Source organism: Procambarus clarkii, chromosome 22 (assembly GCF_040958095.1).
Source record: "Procambarus clarkii isolate CNS0578487 chromosome 22, FALCON_Pclarkii_2.0, whole genome shotgun sequence".
NCBI classification, from domain to species: Eukaryota; Metazoa; Arthropoda; class Malacostraca; order Decapoda; family Cambaridae; genus Procambarus; species Procambarus clarkii.
The window spans coordinates 48,758,355-48,782,752 of NC_091171.1; the positions used below are offsets into that span (position 1 = coordinate 48,758,355).

The following is a 24,398-nucleotide window of genomic DNA, read 5'->3' on the forward strand; positions in this document are numbered from 1 at the left end:
GTTGTGTTGTTGATTTGATAGTTATGATACATATTGTTATAACCTTGTATGCCTTTCATATTTCAAGACTGAAAGCATGTGCCAAGTCTTCTGACCAGTTGTGGAGTTCATGCAGATCACTTTGAAAGTCCTCAATATTGTTTTAGCTTTCCACTTAACCATAGATCTTTGTGTTATCTGCAAAATTGATAGTGTGCTTTTTTTTTGGGGGGGGGGGGGAGTCTCCTCAAACCACCAAATATCTGTGCAGTTAGGCTACATACTTCAAATAGTCTTGCCACCATACCAGGGCTGCTTATGTCATCATCTCTGCTGACATTGTTGCCATGGGAACTAGCTGCACACCTGGTCTTCCTTAAGGCCTTTCATCTGGTGTTTTGACACATGTCCTGGGATTTACACCACTTGAGCGTAACCTACCTACCCCTGCACAAATTGATAACCGTCTCCCCACTCTCCAAAATAAATAATCTCTTCCCTACGGTATGCAAAAGATGAGTCACAATAATGTGGCTGTAGATATGATGACCAAACCACACACCAGAAGATGAAGAAACAAAGACGTTTTGGTCCGTCCTGGACTATTATCAAGTTGTATGTGATGGGAGAGAGATTCATTGATGAAGATTAACCCACCCGAGAGGTGGCACAGGCATGAATAGCCTGTAAATATAAGAGAGTAAGACATGGGCAATAAATAAGGAAATAGTGAGGTGAGGAGCAGGTAAGAGAAGAAGGTAATTCTAGAAGAAGGTAATTCTAGAAGAAGGTAAGGTGTTGGGGAGCAGGTAAGAGAAGGTAAATCCTAGAAGAAGGTAAGAATAGATGGAAAGGTACGGATGGGATGAGTGTAACAATGGGATGAAGGTAAAAGGGGGATAGGTAAGAATAAGAGGTGGGTAAGAAAAATAAAAAGGGGGGGTAGCTTAAGTCAGGTCATGTATATCTTCCATCACATACAACTTGATAATGGTTCAGGACAGACCAAAACGTTGTCGTTTCTTCATCTTCTGGTGTGTGGTTTGGTCATCTCTCCTACAATAGTTGTGTCTAAGCACGGCGTAAATGTGTATATTCAGCGCAATACACTAGACAAATGATTGACAAGTGGAGACTAGATGACAAAAAACAGAAAGATAAAATAATCAAATAATATTTAATAATAAACATACAAATGAAACAGAGTCTGAACTTTGGCAACATTCTTGGGAAAGTATCATGCCATGTAACAACTGTTTGCTGGGCACCTCAAAAACGGATCACACTGGATCCTACCTCCATTTATTCTCATTCATGTTACACGGTCTATAAGGCTCTACACTTATTCTGTAGTCAATAACAAACATAATGTTTGTCTCCAGTCAATTATAATAGTAAATCAAGCTGCAAATTAATTATTAGCTCTAAACTCTGTACAATATTAATATAAAAATAACATTATTGCTGTCATAACCTAGTGACATTAACTTCATTGAAACAAATAAGTTTGCATCTCCTCGAGTGCTCACTTAATTATTAATTCTACCAGATGATATTTCGAGAGTCAACACACTGAATATAGAAGCATATACAGTATAGGCTGATAACATTAATTGTAATGAAAATAATAACTACCGATTTGTTTCTCAGAACAGGACAAGGTGAGTGGGAGGAAATTATGATCTACCTTTAACCTGGCCAAAGTCCTTACTCTCATGGTCAGCTTTACTGACAGGTGATCATCAGGTGAAATCCTCACTACTCTCTGCATTCTACCTTAGTGTTCACGTGTTACTTGTGTTAACAAGTCCTTTTTATTTCTTCCACCTTCGTACCCACAACTGTGTCCTAAATGCTGCTCCTCCCAGCCGCTAGGTAATAAGGGGACAGTTACGACAGATGCATGGTCTCTTCCTTGGAATGAGAAAACCACTGTGCCTTTCCTACGTTGTATACAACCAAACCTAATTCCACTGACAACTATGGACTGTGTGTGTGTGTGTGTTTCCTTAATTCCCAGCTAGGGTATCACTAATCCTCATATTTAGAGTCAGCGCTGCAACTTGGCATTTCAGGCAACCTTCCTTTGGTCATCGGGACTTTTTGGTGGCCTTTTCTTGGTGTGAGTCATCTCGTATCCTCAGCTCCCTGCACCTCAATAGATTGGGCCAGGTTTTGGCCTCTGGTCCCCAGGAGGCTTGTAATGACTCATAAGAGTGTGGTGTGATTCAAATTGGGTGGAGCTATCCAGGTTGCTAACAATATGGAGGCACTATAGGAACCCTCCGAAAAGAATATTACTTTACTAGAGTATAAACAATGTGCCTAGCATGGAATGTGGGTAAAAGGTATACAAGTAGCTCGGGATAAACCCTTTAAGTTCAGAAGAGAACTGAACTACAGTTCATGAACTACACAAAATATTTTTGCAACATTTAATGAGAATATTGTATAATATGTACTGTATAAATGTTCAGTACAGTCCTGTATTGGAAAATCTCTGGTATGTGTAATATTGTATTGGTAATGTATGTTAACAGAAGAAAATAATTCTTAAATCTTAGAATAAATAATAATACATCTTAGAAGTACACTGCCAGTGTAATAAATCTTTGATGACAAAACCACACACCAGAGGATGAAGAAACAACGATATTTCAGTCCTTCCTGGATCATTATCAAATAGATTAAATTGCCCATGTCTTCCTCTCTCCCATCACAATTGAGTTGATAATGGTCCTGGATGGACTGAAATGTTGTTGTTTCTTCATCTTCTGGTGTGTGGTTTGGTCATCATTTCTTCAGCCACATTATAGTGACTAATCGTCTGCATAATAAATATTTGACTGATGATGTGAAATAAATACGAATGGTGAGATTGAAGAGGATGCTTTGGAAGTGTCATTATGGAAGAATGATTAATTACCTCAATAGATCTGAAAAGGGAATTACTGTACATGAATAATTGGTTATCAAAGTTAGGATGTGATTTCAGAGTGAACATAATTAAGTATATTACAGCAAGTCTTGAGTAGACTGGCCATCCTGAAACTTTGGGATAAACCATTACTGAGCTGGTGCTAACATAAGTTGTGGGTAAAATTTAACAGAAAATATACTGGCAATTATGACAATTTCAATTCCTATTCTGGCAGAAGTGGAGCATCCCCTGGAGTGTGGCTCGTGATGCTGGTGCCTCTAGCATGTAGTCCAGGCTTCTACACAACTTACAACACTTGCACTCCAACACCTCTATTTTTGGCATTTCTTGCACTTCAGGTATTGTGGTTATTGTACTTTTGATACTTGTATGTTTTCATCGTATACTGTAAATATTGTAATTCTAGCATTGTAAACACTGGACTAGTGGATTATAATATTTTCATTTGTTTCTGCCCAAGATAAAAATCTTCTACAGTATTTATATCTCTTTTTGTGTGATGTTTTATAAGGTGATTTGGATTAGATGCCCTTCATTGTGCTTCCTCTTCAGGGTTTTTGGGTTCAGTGCCTTGGTGACTCCCTAATGTGTTCACAGATGCCTCTTCTCTCGGCTTGAGTTTTTGTGACTAGTGCTCACCAGGCCGGCCAGAGGTGGTGGGCTCCGTCTTTCCGTCGGCTCACAGCATGGTGCAGGAGTTTGCGGCTGTGTGGCTTTCGCTGCGGCGGTTCGTATCGCTCGGGGCTCTATGATCTGGCTCCATTCGAACTACGCCCCAGTGTGTCTGAACCGCAGGGTCTTGACGGTCCTTGGTTCTTTGGGGCTAGTCGCTTCAAGTGACTCGTCTGCTAGATTCTCGGGGTTTAGCTCTCCATGCGGTTCACATCCGAAGAGTGTCCAATGTCCAGGCGGATGGCCTGTAACAGTTCATACCCCTGTCCACAGAATGGATGATCAACGCCGATTCTTCTATTTGGCTCTGCTGGACGTTCTGGCCCCCGGAATGTGGACCTCTTCACATTGGCATGGTCTGGGCGTCTTCTGATACATGTGGTGTCCTTCCCAGACTGCAGAGCCGTTACGATGGACAATTTCCAGCAGGATTGGTCGAGGTGGGGTTACCAGTACCTCTCCTCCTGGTCCAGCTGTTGCTTTGGGTTCTGGCTGGTTCTTATCACAGGAGATTCGTCCTTGTGGCTCCGTGGTGGCTGGCCCAGCCTTGGTTTCAGGCGCTGCTTGCTCGGTGTCCGAACCTGGGGCGTTTTCCACGGTTCTGCTTCTTCTAGCAGATTGGACTGGTCTGGTACCTGGCTGGTTCGATCTACTCCTCCTCTCTTCGCGTCTAGTCTTTTTGACGCGGGTGTATCACCACTTGTATGGTAATCAGGTGGCTTCATTGACGGTGTCCCACCTGTGGTCTTCATCTCGGCGACAGTATGAAGTGTCTTGGCGATCTTTTCGCCATTTCCTCTCTCTCCATAGTTTACTTCCATTTCTGTTCATGGTTGCCTTGTCTTTTCTTTCTTGGCTCTTTCAGGACCATCTTATGCTGAATACTGTCGCCTTGTGTCGTGCGGTGCTGGCGGAGCCGCTCCAGTTTCCGTTCCATAAGCTTTCTTGTGCACTGTTTCACCTCCAGTCTGCTCATGCACTGCCTGAGACATCCTGGTCCTTGATCAGGGTGCTCTTATCTTTCCTCTCCTCCGTTTATGGTAGCCCCTTCGGTTCAAGATTGTTTTTCATAGGCCATATTTTGTTGGCATTGGCCTCTGCGGGTCGGGTCAGAGAGCTTCCAGCTCTCCTCCGGGGCAGGGGTTTCTGCTCTTTTGGTACTGGTGGTAGGTTTGTACATTTGCAGCCTTTCTCCGTCCTTCTGGCAATGGCCGAGTCGGCAGCTTTCCGGAGGGGTCCTTGGGTTATTGATGCTTGGTTGGTTCGGCCAGGGGTGCGTCATGTGTTCTGTCCGGTTGCGGCTCTTCGCCGTTACCTGCGTGCTGTAGCTGGGGGATGCGCTTTGGGTTGATCCGGTTCCCCTCGTTCCCTGTTTCAGGGCTTGGGTCTCCCAGGTCATCCGCAGGGTTCTTAAGTCTACCAGCCTACGGTCTCTATCCTTGCGCCCGTGCCATTCAGAGCTTTGCAGCTTTCGCTGCCGTGTTTGGTGACGTCTTGGGCTCATTTCGGGCACGGGGATTTGGGGGTCACACAAGTTCCTGGCTGCTTGTTATTTTGTGAGCGTGTCTGCTCCTGTGCATTCTTGTGTTGCTTTGGGTTGCAGGTTGCTGCCTGTTGTCTTGACTTCGCGTTGCGGAGTTTGTGGCGGCCGCCTCCCGGGTCAGCCCTTTCTTTTCCTTCTCTTTGGGTATGTAGCTCCAGGGAGCCATAGGGGCTCCCATAGAAAACCAGCGTTGAATGCAATGAAACACTATTTTCTGGGTGAGCCCCGGAGGCTCCCTGCCAACCCTCCCTCCCACAGGTTGGCGGTTTTTCGCATTGGTTGAAGTTTAGCTTCCGAACTGGTGCTAGGCAGCCGGCGCGGTGAGGTCCGGGGGCCCCCCTTCCCCCTCTTGGGGAGGGGAGGGCTGAGCGGACGAGCGGCACAGCAGTAAAGTGTGATGTTTGCTTCTTTGCTTGTTTCCTTGGGATTGTAGGGAGTTTCTACCTCTCTGTTCGTTTTTTTGTTTTAGTTTCTTACCATGTGGGGATTGTTTTGTTATGCCTACCTTTCTGGGTGCCTAACCCGGGTCGATGGCAGATAAGGAAAACCCCCAACAACAAGGGAGTTTTCCAGGGCTATTGCTCCCTGAAACCTCTCTGAAGGGGCCAGGTTCTGGCGCTGGTCCCTGGTAGGTCTGAACTCCATAGCTAATGTCCCAGTCTAATATAACATACATTAGCCCGATAAGCTCCAGGGAGCCTCTGGGGCTCACCCAGAAAATGGTGATTCATTATATTCAACGCTGTTTTTTTTTTTTTATTTCTGGTGCACAGCGGTGTTGATGGCTATTAAGCCCATAGCAACATAAGGGTTAATGTCAGGGAGCCATCATTTGACCTCTCCAGAAAACCATTGTTGAACATAATGAACCCCTCTTTCTGGTAAAACCTCTGTGGCCTCCTTGTCCCTCCCTATTTCCCTCCTTCCAGGTGCATTGGTTCACGGTTTTTCAGCTCATGACTGAAGTCTGTTGTCATGGAAGTCAGGAGCTCCCTAGTGTTGCCATCTGAGCAACCCAGAACATTTACAGTAAGGAATGAGCAGAGGCAGAACTACTAACGTGTTATTAGATAAATGTCATATTAATAATTTTCCAGTATTGCTCTGCCATCTTCTCCAGGCACATGTTATCACCATTCAATGAAAGTAGGAGATGAGGTATGGCTGATGATGAGTAGATAACGGCTACTTTATGACTGTCAACAGGTGGGAGTGTGTGGCATCCACTTGTGCAAGCAGATGTGTGTCTCAGGTGCTCACCACAACACAGAAGGTGAAGATATCAAAGCCTCCCCCTTTCTACTGAGATTTCTTATCCATCCATACACTCCAGCACTAGCCACAGCTGTTTCCCTCTCTCTACTTTCGGATATCAGTGAGTAGATATTGTTGTAGTTAAGAGTACCCACTAATCTGTGTTAAAGTTTTCAAATCAACAATAGTGCAGTTTCATATATAAAAATGTAACTGAATTGTTTGTGTAGTTTCTAGGCTATGCCAATAGGTCTAGATGGCATAGTAAAGTAATTCTTATTGTGCAGTTAAGTCTCCATGTATCATGCATTTTGGTTTAATGGTTTTGGGTCCTGTAGCACAGTGTTCTATGTCCTTGCCTCACAATCTATGGGACGGGGGTTCAATGCTAGACAGGATAGAAACAGTTGGTACATTGCCTTTCACCTGATTCCTCTCTTTATTAAGGAGTTAAATAGGTACCTGGGAGTTAGGCAATTATTGTGGGTTGCATTGTGCGAATTCAGTTGTTGAGCTACAGGAACCTTGATAAGCTTACATACACGCTGTCTTTCCCTGACAACAAATTGTAACTGACATTATAAGATAATATTTGAAGAGTACATTAGTCAAATAAAAATCAAATTTGTGCTGGATCATGGATAAATCCAATAGTTAAAATTCTCTATTTTTTGTGTTTTACAGATTTTTTGAGTGCAATATTTTCTACAACATTATGCACATGGATTGTTTATGAACTGACACATTGGTTATTAAGAAGTTTCCCTGGAAGCTTCAGCCTAGGAGAAGGAGCCATGGTTGGCCAGACAGGAGCTCTTACTATCACGTGTTCCCTCTACTATCTTCTCTCCACTACTCTACAGCAGAGGAAAGGCTCACAGTTACAGGAAATTAGTATTTTTGTTCAGGTACAATATATATATAGCATACATGTTATTATCCCTTAGAATGCATAACTGAAGTGCACTTGCTAGTATAAATGGGAACAGTGTGACCAAAATTTTGTGTACTGTCACCAAATAAGCTAGATTTACTCAATATACTTTTGAAATGGTGTTTTAAGATATAAGTAGATACTTCAATAATTTTAGGTTTCAAATACTGTACTAGCTTTTCTGGGGGTAAAGCTTCTTGGTGGTTCCTTGAAGCTATCTGACTGAGATAGCTTCCCCATTAGTAAATCACATCAGTCACAGGCATCTGTTGGCCTACTGGAGACTGGAGCCAGAACCTGACCCTTCAATGAGGCAAAGAGAGCAGGGGAATGTTACAATCAACCTCTCTGGGAAAGCAACCAGAGAGTAGACGAGACAATTCAGAAAACTGCATGGTTAAAAAAACGAAGCAATGAAACAGCCAACAGACATTTCATAAGTTTAACATAAAACAAAATAATTCACTTGAAACTGGGTATGAAACACCCTATAGTGCATAGAGCCACTAGTAGGTGGTGCCTCGAAGCTCTTGGCTTCAAGGCCGGCAACTGCTCAGTTCTGTTGATTGTGCAAGCCCCGGTTGGTCTTTCCAGTCGTCGGTCAAGGTGGGTCCAACTACTTTTTAAAGGTAAGTGACAACCATTGTTTAGACTTTGGCCCATTTGCTTGTGTATCATTTCTAACCTTATGTATTTGCTCATGTGCATGTGTTTACATGCCTCACCTGTTGCATGGACTTAGCATACTATGAATACTAAGTCCATACTTAGTATATTTAGTATACAGTACTACATATACTAAGTCCATACTTAGAATACAGTATACTTAGTATACTATGTATACTAAGTCCATACTTAGAATACAGTATACTTAGTATACTACATATACTAGGTCCATACTTAGAATACAGTATATTTAGTATACTGCACTATGAGCAGTATGCATTTAGGCTGATCTTTCCCTATGTGCTCATTTAGCAATGCCCATGCACCTTACAGAGTTACTTCTCTGTTGTGTTTGGGAGTGCTGCTACCTGCACCTCAGTGAAGGGATCGGGACTTCTTCTACCCTTCTACACATTCGCTCCTTGTTCCTTCCTCTGCTCGCACCCCCACCTTCTTTTCTCCTGTCTGGTTTGCACTTGCCTCCTCCACGTCCTTCGCCCCCCGCCCTTCGTCTCTTGCCTATGTCCCTCACTTTCTTTACTGCGACGACGCTTTGCGTTCGCCTTCTGTTCTCATTATTCCCATCCTGCGTCCCTTTCCTCTTGTGTAATTTGCCTTTATCCTTGCCCACCTTGATGGCGTTGTAATCTTCTTGACTTGGGCACGTCGTGACCGTTGATGTGTTGTTGTGCATTGTCATATACTCATCTTTCTACATTCCCACTCATGCAGTCATTGGGAGGATATACCTTCATGCAAACTGCATGTATTATGAAGAAGAAAGGACCAGGTTCTGACTCTGGCCCTCAGTAGGCCTCTAGAACTCTACAGCAGATGGTTATCAGTAGATGGAAACCATCTCAGCATATATATTCAGGAAGCCATTGTGGCCTACCCAGAAATTGGCATTTCATTACATTCAGTGCTGGTTTTTGATGGGGCCCTCAGTAGCTCTCCGCCCTGATTTGTTTTCCTTCTGTGTGGGTTGGGAATTTTCTTCTAGGGTGGCTCAAGACTGATTTGTTTGGCTGGCTGGAACCATGAACTGCTGGAGCAGCCATCTAGTGGCAAACTGGGTGACAAAGCAGTGTACTGTACTTGGTCCAGTAACAACTGTTTATATGGTGTCAGGACAACAGATGTTGTCCATGCAGTTGCTTCTTATGGAATGCTCTCCCTACTGTGGCGATCTTAGATGACCAGGTTTCTTCCCTTAGCCTCTTTGATGGAGACAGAGTTTGGTCCTAGTTTCCTGTAGGTGAGTGGGATACTCTAAGAGGCCTATTATGGTTCATAATTCTTGGATGTTACCATGGCTGAAGCATGGGGAGCTAGTAAGGGCCCACCAGAAAGAAACATTTCATTATATTCAACATTAGATTAATATATGATTTCTCACGAAGATATAATGTAGTACATTGTGAGTTCTCACAAAGGCTTGATAGTGCATTATGAACTCAGGCAAAAGCACAATAGTGTATTGTGAGCTCTTACATAGGCATGATGTGCATTGTACGCTCTCAGAAAACCAATATTGTGTATTATGTGCTTTCAAGGCATGATATTGCACTGTGAACACTTGCAAAAGTATATTGTGCATTGTAAGCTTTCACAAAAGCAAAATATTATACACTGTGTGCTCTTACAAAAGCAAAATATTACACACTGTGTGCTCTTACAAAAGTGTGATGTTGTAGTGCAGTACTGTTAAATTCGAAAAGAATTACTAAAAATATTGGCAGATCAGCTTTAATGCTCCATTCTTAATTTCAGACAGCAGTTCTCGTGTTTTCTTCAATGATTGTTGGCCTATTCAAATTTCCACTTTTGCACACTCCTCGAATGTTTGTGCCGTATATTTGTGTGTGTGGGTCAGTTGGGGTAGCAGTATCCTCATTGTTACTGGGAGAGTGGGCACCGCTGTGGCTGTTGGATGTGATGACGGCGACTCCAGCTAGATTATCACTGCTATGCTTGTGGTCTGGGTTAGCAGTTTTGAGTGCAGGCATTACCACCTGGGCCAGAAGGTAAGCCAGTGAAGAAAGTTAGATTTATATATTTTTGTATTTCTGCAATAAAAGGATGGGAAGATTGACTGGGGGACCTGTACAGGCATGCCTCCAAGATCTGAATTGTATTGTTCCAGACCTCATTCACATTTGCATGAAATCAAAAGTTTTCAGAAATATGCTCTTTATCTTTGATTGATCACAATTTTTTCTGTATTTTCTTATAGAAAGTAATACAATAAGTGTTCATGCATATTTAGACACACAAATTAAATATAAATAAGGTTTTTCTGGGGGAGCCTCTTCGGCTTCCTGGAGCTGTCCAGGCTGATATGTAATATATTAGAATTAGGCATCAGTCAATGTGAATGGAGTTCATAGGCCTACCGGGGACCATGAGCCAGAACCTGGCCCCCTCAGAGAGGCACGAGGAGCAATGGCCTATAGAATAGTACATGTGATTTGGAGCATTCTATGTCTGCTACAGACTGGGTCAGGCACCCAGAAAGGTAAACATCCCAAAACAAACCCCTATTTTAGTTTAAATTACTACTGAAAGTCAGACGAGTGGACAGAACTCCCCCACAGAAAAAAAGCAAACGAATATGATGTCACCACTTGCTGTTCCGCTGTCTGCGCAGCTCCCCCCTCCTCGGGAGGGGGAAGGGGGAGCCCCAGACCCCTTGCACATGCAACCTTCACCTTCAGTTCTGAGGCTAGATGTCAAAACACGCGGAAAGGTCGCCGACCGGAGGTAGGGAGGGATGCCGGGAAGCCTTCAGGTCTCACCCAGAAAATTGCTTTTCACTACATTCAACTCTGGTTTTCTGGGGAGAGCCCCTTCGGCTCCCTGGAGCTATCTGCCCAAAGACAAAGACAAAAGAGGGACAAATTTGGGATGTGGAAACCATGCGCCCAAGCCCAAAAGCAAGACAACTGGCAACCCTGAATGAACCCCATGTCCCGGGGGGCTCAGCTTTTAGAAGTTTGGTTGGTAGACTTGGGCGCTGGTTTGCAGTACTCTGCCTGGGCATTCCTTAGCGATACCAGTCTAAGGGACCTGGGAAACCCCGCGCAGGTGCAGGGGCCCAATGGATGCCCCCCCCCCCCCCTGGGTCCCTTCTCGCCTTGTGTGAGTTTGAGTGTTGTTCTGTGTCTCTTGTCTCAGGGTGACTCTTACTGTTTTTGCCTCTGTCATACTGCCTGTTGGGTCGGTGACACCTTTGACCCAGAGTCCTACGAGTTTTGTTGCTTGTTACTGACTCCATTCACCCAGTCCACTGATGACTTTATACGGGTGCAGGCAGCTTAGGCGTTGCATGCTAGGTTTAGGGTTGCTGCAATGCTCTAGGTTGATTGCTGCCCCAAAAGCTCAGAGGCTGCCCCATTTTGGCTATAGGGACCCGGACTTGGGATTGTTGGTCGCTTTGGCCTTGGTTCAGTCTGCACCCCCTCGTTCTTCCCCTGCTGTGGTGCATTCTGGTCTTCCCCCCCTTCTCCCGGCTCTGAAGTGTCTTAGGGCTTTGAGGTCGGGACAGGGTTTAGCTGGTTTTGAGACTCAGGCAGTCTCGGGAAATGCCCCTTCCGGGATGGCGATGGAGGCTTTCAAGTCGGTTTCTCTACCCGTGGCGTTGGGGTCTGACCGTTGAGCCCCCTCCCTTCCTGCTTTTCTAGCTGCCCCGGCTTTTATTTTTTTTTTTTTTGAGGCCAGGGCTTTGGAGGACGACTCGGCCCCGGGGTCCTGGTATGGAGGTTCCCCGGGGTCCTGGTGTGGAGGTTCCCCGGGGTTGGGGAAGGGCTTACTTGGGGGTCTTGGGCCCCCTTGGACCCTGCCCGGGTTTTTCTACCCTTAGAGTGGGTACTGTTGCAAGGAGTGGGATTTTCTTTTTCCCCTCTGCCTACGTGTTGGATTTGGTATCGGTCCTTCCCCGGGTTCGGTTCCGTGTCCGACATTCCTCCTCGTGAGATGCAGGAAGCCATTGCGTCTTGCCTCCTGTTCGACCCAGTTTACCCCTCTATTATGCATCCGTCTTCATTCAGGTTTTGGTCTTCTTCTCCGTACTAGGTTCGTTATGAGGTTCCGGAGTCTTCCTGGCTAATGGACTGCCCTATGTTGTCTTTGGATGCTGCGCGTGCTTTGTTATACCGCACGCTTGAGTGGTGCGAGGTGTTGATAGTGGTCCAGGTTTTCCTGGGGGTCGAGTTTGGGCACCTCACTGTGTGTGTGTTCACCCCTGCCTTTCCTCGGGATGCTGGCGTGGTGCAGCTTCACGTGCAGGTTTCTTCCCTTTTCGCTGCACTGCTTGCTGAGGACTTGTGCGCTCGTCGCCTGTTGGCTTCAGTCTTGCAGCTCTTTTTCCCCACCTGGAGCTTTCCTCGGATCGGCTTGCGGTAGGTGTGGAGGCGCTTGGGGCCGTTCCTGAGTCTGGTGCCTTGGTCTCAGCGGCATCGTCTGCTCTTTTGGAGCTGTTTACGCCAATCCTACGGGATGCGATGTTTCTGTTTTCGCTCTGCGCCTCGCGTGTCAGCAGGAGATGCTCGCTTCTTCTTTGGAATCAGATTGGTCCCTGGCTCTTAGGTTTCATCACTTTTTTGTCCCTTGCTGTTTGCAGATTCTGCAGTCGGGCAGTATCTGCGGGCAGCTTCTTCTTGTTGCCGCCCAATGTCAGACTTGTTGGTTCTTCGGGGGGGGGGGGGGGTCTCCTCGAAGGGGTCGTGCCTGGGCTCGGGGGTTCCCTCTTGTCGTGGTAAATCAGCGGTGCCAGTTTCGGGGCCAGCACCACCTTCAGAACCGTCTGTGTCACGGTTCCGTGGGCAGTGTGGTGATCGCTCTACTTGTTTGTCGGGTTCTCACAAGTCCTTTTGCGGTTCGCCCCGTTGGCGGGAGCGAAGGAAGGGAGGCTCACGCTGTTCACTCATGCCTGGTCTCATGTTTTGTGGGCTTTTTGGGTAGATTCAGACGGCCTGCAGTGGCTTTGGGTGGCTCCTCTTCCTTTGGGGAGGTTTGGGACTGGCGGTGTGGGCCTCTTCTCCTGCACTCTGTCGGGTCGTCTTGAAGTGGGTATGCTTGGGCGTGGTTGAAATGATGATGTCCCTCAGGTGGGTTTCTCGTCTGTTTCCAGTCCTGAAACGGGTCTGTGCGAGCCTGAGGTTTATTCTGGACTTGTCCCATCTGAACCCCTGGGTCTATTGCCCCTCCTTTCGGATGACTACTGTCCCAGGTCTGGTCTCTTTTGGGGCCGAGTGCTTGGTTGGTGTCCCTGGACCACGGGGACGAATCTTGACATGCCCTGATTCATCTGGGGTTCAGGGACTGGCTCGGTTTTTGTTCTGGGGTGTGTCGGTTACCGCTTTTGTTGCCTTCCTTTTGTTGGCTTAATCCTGGCACCTCGCATGTTAACACGCCTTACCCGGATTGTGGTGGCCTGTCTCTGTCTGTAAGGTGTTTGGGTGCTGGCCTACCTCGACGACTGGCTGGTATGGGCTCCCAGCCAGTCCATGTGTCTGTGCGCCAGGGATTTGGTTCTTTCTCAGCTCGCCAAATTCAGGTTCTTGGTGTACTGGAGGAAGTCCTGTCTGGTTCCCTCTCCGGTTCAGCCTTGGCTGGGTCCTGTGCGGGGACTCTCGGACTGTTTTCTTGTCTCTCCCTCCGGCATCTCTGCTTTTTCTGCGGTCCTGCCTTTGCTTTTTTGGGGGACTCCCGGGTCAGCCGGTGGTTGCTCGAGGGTTGTGCGGGAGCTTGAACTTGACGTGATGGTTTACCCGCTGGGTCGGGTTTGGCTTTGTCGGCTGATTTGGGTCCTTTGCGGATGTCCCTTCCTCGTCTCTAGCAATTGCTGTGTTCGACCTCCAGAGGCCTTGCGTCGGCTGCTGTGTCGCCGGCTTCCCCTTCAGGTTTTTCGGGGTTCAATGCCTTAGCGCCTACCCGAGCCCTCGCTCGATGCATTGTGTCTTGGCTGGGGCTTTGTGGCCAGTGCTCACCAGGCCGCCCAGAGACAGTGGGATCCGTCCTCCCGTCGGGCTCACACCATGATGCGGGCATCGTGGTAGTGTGGTTGTCGCTCCGGAGGGTTTGGGTCACTTGCGGATTGACAATCAGGCTCCATTTGAACTGTTTCTCGATGGTTCTTGCCTGAACCGCGGGGGGTTCGATGTGGTCCTTGGCTCTTTAGGGCTGGTTGCTTCAGGTGTCTCGTCTGCTGAGTTCTCGGGGTTTCTACTTTTGGCAGAACTGGTCGAGGTGGTGGTTCCCTGTACCTCTTTTTCCCAGTTCAGCTGTTGCTCCTGGTCCTAGCTCGCTTGGAGACTTGCCAGAGGTGAGTGGTCCTCTTGGCCCTGGGTGGGTGGCCGGCCCAGCTTTGGTTTCAGATGCTGCTTGCTCGGTGTCTGAACACGGGGGTTTTTCTGCGGCTCCGCCTCTTTCAGCAGCTCGGACCAGTCCGGTTTGTTGCTGGTTCGATCTTCTCTTCGAGTATTCCCCTCAGGTCTTTTTGACTCTTGTCTATCATCATGTATATGATGATCAGGTGGCTTCGATAATGGTGCCCCACTTGGGTATTTTGACTTGGCGGCAGTCTGAGGATTTTGGCGGTCCTTCTGTTTCTTTTTGTCTCTGCGTAAGTTCCTTTGTTTTCTGTTTACATTGTCTTGTCCTTCTCTTGTGATGGTTCAGGACCGTCATCTTATGCCGCATACTGTCGCCTCATATCATGCGGCGCTGGCGGAGCCGCTGCTGCTTTCTTTCGGCATTGTTGTATCAGCATTGTTGTTACTTCTCTTTCGCAAGCTGCCTCGGGCATTGTTTCACCTCTGGCCTGCTCCTGCGCCGCCTGAGCTGTCCTGGTCTTTGGACAGAGTGCACTCTTCTTTCTCTTCCCCTTGGTTTGTAAAGTTGTAAACAACCTTTAGGTTGTTTCTCCCATGACTCTTTTTTTTATTTTTCCTCTTGGCATTGGCCTCTGGAGGTCGGGTAGGGGAGTTTCATGCTCTCCTCTGGTGCAGGGGTTTCTGCTCTTTTGGTTCTGGGGATAGGTTTGTTTGGTTGCAGCCGTCTCCTTCTTGTCTGGCGACAAATGTGACGTCTGTTTTCCGGAGGGGTCCTTGGGTTGTTGATGCTTTGTTAGTTCGGCCGATGGTGCATCATGTGTTGTGTCCGGTTACGGCTCTCTGCTGTTGCAGGGGACACGCTTTGGGTTGCCCAGGTTCCCTTCTTCCCTATTCTGGAGTTAGGGTCTCCCAGGTCGTCAGCAGGGTCATTCGGGGTTGCCAGTTGACCTGTTTCACGTTTAAGGCGCATAGTGACTGCCTCCCGGGTCCATTCCTCTTTTTTCCTTATCTTTGGTTTGGTAGCTCCTAGGAGCCGAAGGGGGTCCCCCCAGAAAACCAGCATTGAATGTAATGAAATGCCATTTTCTGGGTGAGAGTCTGAAGCTCCCCAGCATCCCTCCCTCCCACCCTCCTTCCCTCCCTTCCTCCCTCCCTCCGGTTGGCAGTTTTTTCACGTTTTTGACATCTAGCTTCAGAACTGAAGGTGTGGGTAGCTGGCGTGAGGGATCTGGTGCTCCCCCTTTACCCTCCCGAGGAGGGGGAAGCTGCGCAGACGGCAGCATGGCATGTGGTAACATCATGCTCATTTGCTCATTTTTATTTGGGGAGTTCTGTCCACGCATTTGACTTTCAGTAGTAGTTTCAACCAGAATAGGGGTTTGTTTTGGGATGCTTACCTTTCTGGGTGCCTGACCCGGTCGATATAAAATGCTCCATAACCACATGTGCATTTCTATAGGCCATTGCTTCTCGTGCCTCTCTGAGGGGGCCAGGTTCTGGTTCATGGTTCCTGTAGGCCTTGAACTCCATTCACATTGACTGATGTCAAAGTCTAATACTGTATATCCATATCAGCCTGGATAGCTCCAGGGAGCCTCCGGGTCTCACCCAGAAAATTTCATTACATTCAACGCTGGTTTTTTTAATAATATTTTCATGTATGAAAAGCAAGATTAGGAAAAAAGTAAATACAGTACAAAACCAATCCAATTTGTTAAAAATTACTTTTACGTGATGAATCGATGACCCCTTTTTCATTGTATCTAAATTTTAGAGGGAAATCCAGTAGGTGAATTTTATCTGTTGCTGATCTAGTATAGGAGGGATCTGGTATAGGAAGGTCCGGATCTAGGAGAGTGCACTATATTTCTAAAGTTTATTGACTGAAAGCCAAGTAAATGCCCTCCTCACCATTAAAATAGAGCATGGAGTAATGATGAAGATTCATTATCATTTTATTTGTTCACACATAAACTTATTCTTTTATGGTGCAGCCCTTGGTGGCTCACTAACGGTGACTTTAGTAACGCTCACTGAGATGACTTCCCACTAATGTATTGGGTCACATCAATTGTAGGATTCCTGTATGGCCTGCTGGAGATCATAGCCACAACTTGGCCCCCATCACAGAGGCACAAGTAGCTGGGGATTCTTACTATCACCCACATCGAGACAATATCCAGAAAGTCAGCGAAGCAATACAGTACATCAACCCGTCCTCAGACCAAGTCCATTCCATCCAGCGGTCAACCCCAAAGACGCATTCATCACTTTTTCCATGATGTTCATTCAAAATTGGAATTTTCTCAAATATAAATTAATATTGTTATATATTAGCATACTGTGTATATTTAGGCATTGGTGAGGTTAGGTTAGGTGTTTAGGTTGTGTTGGCGATAATTTGTATTTGTAGTACGTGGGTGAAGCATTTACAGTGTTGTGTTTCAACAAAAGTCATCAGTGAAGCACTTTATCCGAAAGTGTTCGGACGTCGTCAGTTGTGGGTCATATGTGAACCATTTTTCATCCATAAACAGAAGGTTTGCTGGATGCATGGAATGGACTTTGGCCTTTGTTTATGAGGACAAACTGAATACAGAAAACTGTGAGGGTCATAGAAAATGAAGCATTGAAACTGCCAAATGACTCTGGAAACTACTCATTCAAAACACTTAGTTCACTTGAAACTAGCTCAAAGCCCTTAATGCAAATGGCCACCACCAGCAGCCTGCTACTGATGTTGATTTGTGTAGAAGTGTTTACTGGATTGAAGTCCTTCAAAGAAGATCAACTTCTTTCATGGCTCACATCCTTTGAACTGCATCATGCAGGAGCCATTTTCTTGTTTGTTCCATATTTTTTAGTATTTGCTTCATATGTGTGTGTGTTTATCTGCTGACATTCTTGCATGGACTTGGCATATTTTCTGTGGGGAGCCCCGTCGACCCCCTGAAGCTGTCCGAACTGATATGTGCTATACAATATTAGTTTGGGTTCATCAGTCACAGGAGTCCTTATGCCTACCGGGGACCATGAGCCAGAACCTGGCCTCCTCAGGGGTGTAGGGAGCAATGGCCCATGAGCACTTTACATTTAAAGTGTGTCATAATTGCCATCGACTGGGGAAGGACCCAGAAAGGTAGGCAAATCAAAACAAACCTCTGTCTGGTTAACCTGTGCAATCTGCATCCTAAAAGATCAAAATAACTCCCCTAGAAAGAAACCCAACAAGCAACTCTTCATACAACTAACACTCTTGCTAGTTAATGCTACCCCCCCCTCCCCATAGGAGAAGAAGGGAAGCCAGCTCAACAGAGCTGGCTCCTATCACTAAAGTTCTTGAACTGATGTGCTGGTGGTCAAATCAGTCACCTCTGGCCTCACGTTCCTGTTCTGGATTTTGCCCTGTGTGGCTGTTCCAGCTGTGTGGTGGCCTATTGTATTAGTGTACGGGAGCAGCATGTGCCTAGGGTGACCTTCCCTGGATGATCCGTGAGTACTGCCCTTACATGTCAGGGTTATCTTTCCTGGGGCATTCAAGAATCACTTCCTGTTTGAGGACTTCATCGCTTGATGTTGTCTTCTCTCTTGGGGTACATTGGGGGTCAAGGGCTTTCCGTCTTGTCGCGGGGTAGGGGATTGTTATTGGCTGGGTGGGGCACACTGCAGCTAGTGCAGCTTGCTTTTCTTCAATGCAATGGCTGATGTTTCTCTTTGACTGCCTGTTTGTTTGTTGTGTGTCTTTGTGGGGGTTTGTTTTCATTTTCATTTCATTCTCTGGCATTCTCGCCTTATTTAGACAGAGGAGGTCTGCTTGGCTCCTTGTTAGGGAATCCTAGGTTGTGGTGGTAGTCCTCCTCTGTTGCCCCGAGGTTTCATAGCTGCTACTGGTGGTCAGTTTGCCTGCTACCTGACAGGGTTCTACCGGCTTAGCTGGCCCCAGTGTCGGGCTTCCCGGAGGGCTAATTCACTCTACGGGCCCTGGAAAACCTCTTTGAGCTCAGTTGTACAATGGCTACTTTCCAGCCCGCTCTTGCCTTTGTGCGAAATCGAAGTTTGTTTGTTGCCCCTGCCTCGGGAAACGATCATCCGTGCTGCCTCTGTCACGCTGCCTGTTGGGTCGGGGAATACCACCGACCCGGAGTCTTGCTACCCGCTTGTACACATACTTCACTTTACTCATTCCTTGTCTGTTGATCTCAAAGATCAGGCAGTGACTGCATTGCATGCTGCATTCTCCTTACTGCAATGAGCCAAGTAGGTTGCCCAATTGGAGGCCCCAGAGCTGCCCCTGCTTGGGTTTTAGGGACTCGGATTTGGGGGCGTTGGTTACTTTGACCATGGTTCCTTCCGCTCCCCTGCTTCCTTCCCAGGTGGGCGTGGTTCGCCCTACTCCTTTTTACTCCCTGCTTCCGGCTCCCTGAACGTCTGAGGGTTTCAGAGTCGGGGAGGGGTTTAGCTCGGGATGAGGTACAGGTGGCTTTGGGGGCTGCCCCTTCCGATTTAGGCGCAGTGGTGGTTGAGCCTGATTTCCCCGCCCAAAGCTTCTGGGTCAGCCCAGCAGCCTCCCCTTCTTGGAAGCCTTTTCCCTGGATGCCGCCTTTTCAAGGGTGGTGGGCGTGGAAGAGAGCTCTGCCCTGGGGCCTGTGTCGGGGGCTCCCGGGGTTCAGGGAGAGTCCGCTTGGACTCCTTTTGGCCCTACTTGGGCCCCTGCTTCTGGACAGGGATTGTTGCTGTAGGGGAGAAGGCTTCCGTCCTCTCCTTCCCTTTCTGTATTAGTATTATTTGCTGGCATGATTTACGCACCCTCACGTTGGAAGCCTCCATCTTTAGCTTGGATGTTTTAGACTGGGGAAAAATGGATATTAATATACGTAATGACTTTTTAATGTGGTTCATCTGTACATTTAATTGCATGTTATTTTCCAGTTTTTTTAGGAACCTCTGCTCTTCCCTCCTCTCAGATCAGGGGTTTGGTTGTTTTTAACTTTGGCGAGAATTTTGCTATACATATTGCGAACCTTGGGTTTCTGAGTGTGATGTTTTCAGTTGCCACAAAGGGTGGTGCACCATCCCACAGCTATGGTTTGTTGTTACCCATTCTTTGAATATGGCGGCCATGTTTATCATTCCTTTCCTGAAAAAACTTTTTTCAGAGGTTTTCTTGCTCTTGGCTTTCCTCAGCGGAGGTTCAGGAGGCCCTTGGCACGTATCTCCTGTGAAACCCGGTTTATGCCTCTGTTTGAGTTCAGTTTCTTTTAGAGTGATCAGGTGCATTTTCAAGGTTCCGGTGTCTTCCTGGCTGGCAGCCTGCCTCAGCGACATGTTGGAGTGGGCGCCCTGCTAGTCTGCTTGTCTGCTAGCCGGGGTTCTAGTTCTGGAAAATAAGCATTGAATGTACTGAAACACCACTTTCTAACTCACTCCCTCTCTACCAGGTTCGTTGGTTCATTGTGCATCAGGTTTGGACTGACCTTTTAGTGCTCTGGGCTGCCTAGTGGTGGCCATTTGCACTAAGGGGTTTGAGCTGGTTTCAAGTGAACCAGATGTTTTGAAGGAATTGTTTGCAGAGTCATTTGGTTGTTATGATGCTTTGTTTCCTAGGAACCTTGCAGTTGTCTTTAAAACTTTGCTGATTTTTCTGGATGTTTTCCCAGTAAGGTGGGGGGGGGGAGGGGACACGATAATCATGTCCTTCTCTCTGTGCCTCTGTGAGAAGACCAGGTTCTGGTTTTGGTCATCCAAACAGAACTCCTACGACTGATGTGACCCAGTAGTGGGGAAGCCATTCTCGGTGAGATAGCTTCAAGAAGCCACTGGGCTCAACCAGAAAGACATTTCATTGCATTTAATGCATATTTTCTTTTTCCAGAAGGAAAATCTTAGCTACCACAGTTGTACGCAAAATCTATCACATTATCATTATTTTGGTGTTTACTCCGGGATTACTGTTAGAACCAGCCTTCACACACCTTGCTGCTGTAGCTGCTGTCATGTTCTGCTTGTTGTTGGAGGTATGTACACAAAAAGTATTCGGTACAAATTACCATCAGGTATGTGCTAGGGGTTAATAGTACATCAGTTATTACCTACATGTAGTTACAGGATGAAAGCTATGCTCATGGCATCATATTTTTCCTATAATCTTAGTTATATGAAGCTTTGAAATTACTGATGATTTTGGCATCTACTACCACCTCACTTTATTTGTTCCAACCATTTACAACTTCGTTCACGAAACGGAACTGTTCACATTTTCTTATCATGTTTTGTCACCTTTTCTTCCTTAGCTTGAAACTACAGTATAGCCTGTTGTTTTTTAAGTTGCAGATGTTAAAAAACCAGCATTGAATGTAATGAAATGCAAATTACAGAGTGAGCCCTGGTGGCTCCCTGAAGCTATATACTGAATTGGTTCCCCTCTACCAGGGCACATCAGCCATGGAGTTCTTAGGCCTACTGGGGACCAGAGCCAGAACCTGGCTCCTCTCACAGAAGTGCAGGGAATGGTGACATTTTACCATCTCACCAGAAAAGGCATCCAGAAAGTCAGCAAGTCAAAACATACCACTGCTGGGTTCAAAAGACATGAAGCCTCAAAGCCCACCTAATAAATTTCCTCAACTATGTAAACAAATGCCCGAATTTCTCAAAACTTGTGTGAGCTCGTTTGTCCTCCCATTCATTTGAGGGAGGGGAAGGGACTCACCACCTATTGGGGTCTGAGATGTCAGTTTTGGAGCAGATACACAAACAAATACGACCCGGTAACCAGGAAGGGAACAGGAGAGGGATCAGGGACCCACCGAGTTCATCAAGAAATTGACATTTCGTTACATGAAATGTAATGAAATGTCAATTTCATTTTTTTCATTTCAAATGTCAATTTTAGCTGGAACCCTAATTTCATTAAGGTTCCAGCTTAGCATCTTTTTGGGTGAGGTTGGGCCTTTAATGGTGTTGTTCCTTCCATGTCAGCAGTGAAGGCAGTTGGAGCTTCCAGTTGCACTGGAGCTTCCTGCTGAGGATCCACTGCCTTCTGTTTCTTAGGATGTGGATCTTTCCCTTTGATGAGAAACTTTTATGTTCTCATCACCTGGCACAGAACATGGCTCTTCCCCAAAATCTGGATTTTCTGGGGCTTTAGGGGCCGAGGGGTAGCATGAAGAAAATCTGTGGGTGCCCTTCAACTCTGATTGGTCTTTGATTCCCTTTGCAGAGGGGTTTATTGTACCTCCATCCATGTTTGACATTGATTCTTTCATTGCTCCTCTCTGCAGTCACTGCTGGATTCCATCTGAATCCTTGAAGGCATCTTATATACAGAGATTTCCAAACAACCATCCATTGCCCTTGAAGGCTGCAGATTTGTTTTTGTTCCTGTTCCAAGATCAAAACTACATGGGCTTGATGGACCTGTCTTCTGTTGTTTTCTGGTTGGTCTTGGCTTTTTGGTTGAGTTTCGAGATCTCTAATTTATATTTGCTTGAAGGTATCCCAGTGTTTTCCCTGGGGGCCTGACATGACTTTTCCCATACCCAAACACTTAAGTGGCATTAGGTCAGTATGGTCTTTTAGGTGTTCTTGGTTGGTGCTGCTTTTGTATTGCATGAGGCTTGTCTGTTTGCAACATCTCTGTGCTGGGATATGGATATGTGGCAACTACATGTTTGGTTGCCTATACTTTCTGACACAGAGATCACAGAGGATCACTGGGCTAGTTTGCACTCGACTGCTGTTTTGCACTTGACTGCTGTTTTGCAAATTTGGGCTATATTGGACCTGTTCTTTGACCAGCTTCAGTATCACCTGAATGTTTTGATGGCTGTACCTGTGGTTGTAGTGTTACTTATGTGTCTGGGTCAAGCTTTGGAGGAGCTTCATAATGCTACAAAGTTTTTACAGAAAAGAGATGGTTGGGTTTACTGCATTTATCTGGACCTAAAAACGACTTTTGACAGAGTCCCACATAAGAGGTTGTTCTGGAAACTGGAACATGCTGGAGGAGTGACAGGGATACTTCTGACATGGCTGAAAAATTTCCTAACAGAAAAATGTAGGCATTAATCAGAGGCAGTGTATCATCAGATTGGAGAAGTATAACCAGTGAAGTACCATGAGGTTACGTTCTAGCACCAGTAATGTTTATTGTCTATATAAATTATCTACCAGAAGGAATACAAAATTATATGAATATGTTTGCTGATGATGCCAAGCTACTAGGGAAGATAAGAAACTTAGACAGTTATCATCCCTTCTAGAATACCTAGACAAAATAACGTGTGGGAAAAACACTTGGCAGATCGAACTTAATGTGAATAAGTGCCACATTATGGAGTGTGAAATAGGAAAAAAATAGACCACACCCAACCTACAAATTATGTGAAACGCTGTAAAGAATTCTGATAAAGAAAGAGGTGGAGGTGGTTCTCGATAAAAACTATCAGCTGAGGATCACATAAAGAACATTGTGTGAGAAGCGTATGCTATGCTTTCCAGCTTCAGAATCACTTTTTAATACATAAATTGCAAAATATTAAAGAAATTATTATCGACCTTTGTGAGATCAAAGTTTGAATATGCACCAGTTGTATGGTGTCGATTTCTAAAGAAACACATCGCTTTACTAGAAAAGGTGCAGACGCGCAACTAAATGGCTTCCGAAACTGAAAAATAAGAGCTACATAGAGAGGTTAAAGGACATTAAATATTCCAAAATTAGAAGGCAGAAAGAAAAAAAAAGCTCTATGATCAATACGTATAAAATAGTAGCGGGAATCAACAAAATTAATACAGGAGAATTCTTGAAACCTGGAACTTCAAGAAAAAGAGGTTTTAGATTTAAGCTACGGAAAGAAACCGTAATTTTTTTTTTTTTAAAGTTCGCTTTTACATAGTGGTAGATGGTGGGAACAAGTTGAATGAGAAGATGGTTGATGCCTAAAGCATCAGTACAGTAGCTTCAAAGTGTCATATGGCAAAGAGTACTGGGAAGATGGGACACCATGAGCGTAGCTCTCATCCTCTAACTACATTTAGGTAATTATGCACACACACACACATACATATACGACCTACGACCAAAGAGCCAAAGCTCAACCCCCGCAAGCACAATTAGGTGAGTATATAAGTGTACATACATATACAAGCTTCTTATCCCTAACAAAAATTTAATTAATTATTCTGTACTTGAAAGTTCAGAATATTTGAAGCTCCTATACAGGTCTGGAAACAATCACTCTGGCAATGTATTTTAGAGGTTACCCTGAATATCACTTAGATTTCAAATTATTGTGACTGTATCTCTGCATTACTTAAATTTCTCTCTAGACATTATTACCCCTACTTTTTTATTCCTTGTGCTGTTTTTCATGCTTCAGTCTAGCAGAAAACTAAAGTTGCAGAGGTTATGCATATATATATATAGTGTATGCTAAAGAATATTTAGGATTGTCTGTCACTTCCCAAAATATTGAATTCAATACTTCTTCATGATAATGTAATTGTAAACCATGTTTCTCATGTTCTTGTATGCAGTTTTTTCTAGGAGGACTTTCCTCTATCTTCCCAAGCTACCCATCTGCAGTCTTCCAAACCCAGGTACTACACCTGGCTCTAACGAATCATGAGCACATGCCAGAGACTAGGATCAGAATCTGGCTCACTCAATGGAGACATGGGGAAGTGGGGATACTAGATCAGCTACATAACTAAAGGGAAACTACCAAAAAGGTAGCACACTCCAAAACAACCTACTGGTTGGACATCATTTGTAACCCTGATTGACTATTTCACACTTGTTATTAAGGACCAACTGTTAGATAACCTCACACCCCTGCCATCAGATGACAGCATTGGAAACCCAGGGGTCAGGGCAACTAACCCATTCATTCTTGCATCTGGTGTGCCACGATGCATGTCCTTCTGGTTCTTCAAGGCTATCCTGGCACCAGCTTTTCAGCTAAGTGCTGGCCATACCTTGGACTATGCCTCAGCTGCATGTGGCCAGAGATGCATTCTCTAGTTGCCACTGGTATTGCCTGTGCCTTTGGACACAGGCAATGGTGCTTGTAC

The 24,398-nt window shown here is 45.8% G+C and overlaps 1 protein-coding gene across 8 annotated transcripts in view; it reads left to right on the forward strand.

Moving 5' to 3' along the window:
• LOC123759285 (dolichol kinase) overlaps positions 1 to 24,398 on the forward strand; it is a 50,380-nt gene that overhangs the window by 20,107 nt on the left and 5,875 nt on the right. For all 8 annotated transcript variants that reach the window (XM_069329017.1, XM_045744148.2, XM_045744166.2 and 5 more), the window contains 5 exons: positions 3,135 to 3,258; positions 6,342 to 6,510; positions 7,074 to 7,297; positions 9,763 to 10,016; positions 20,197 to 20,338. In XM_069329017.1, the coding sequence (XP_069185118.1) occupies positions 3,166 to 3,258; positions 6,342 to 6,510; positions 7,074 to 7,297; positions 9,763 to 10,016; positions 20,197 to 20,338 (882 nt within the window). In that variant the 5' untranslated portion in view covers positions 3,135 to 3,165. The remainder of the gene's footprint in view (positions 1 to 3,134; positions 3,259 to 6,341; positions 6,511 to 7,073; positions 7,298 to 9,762; positions 10,017 to 20,196; positions 20,339 to 24,398) is intronic.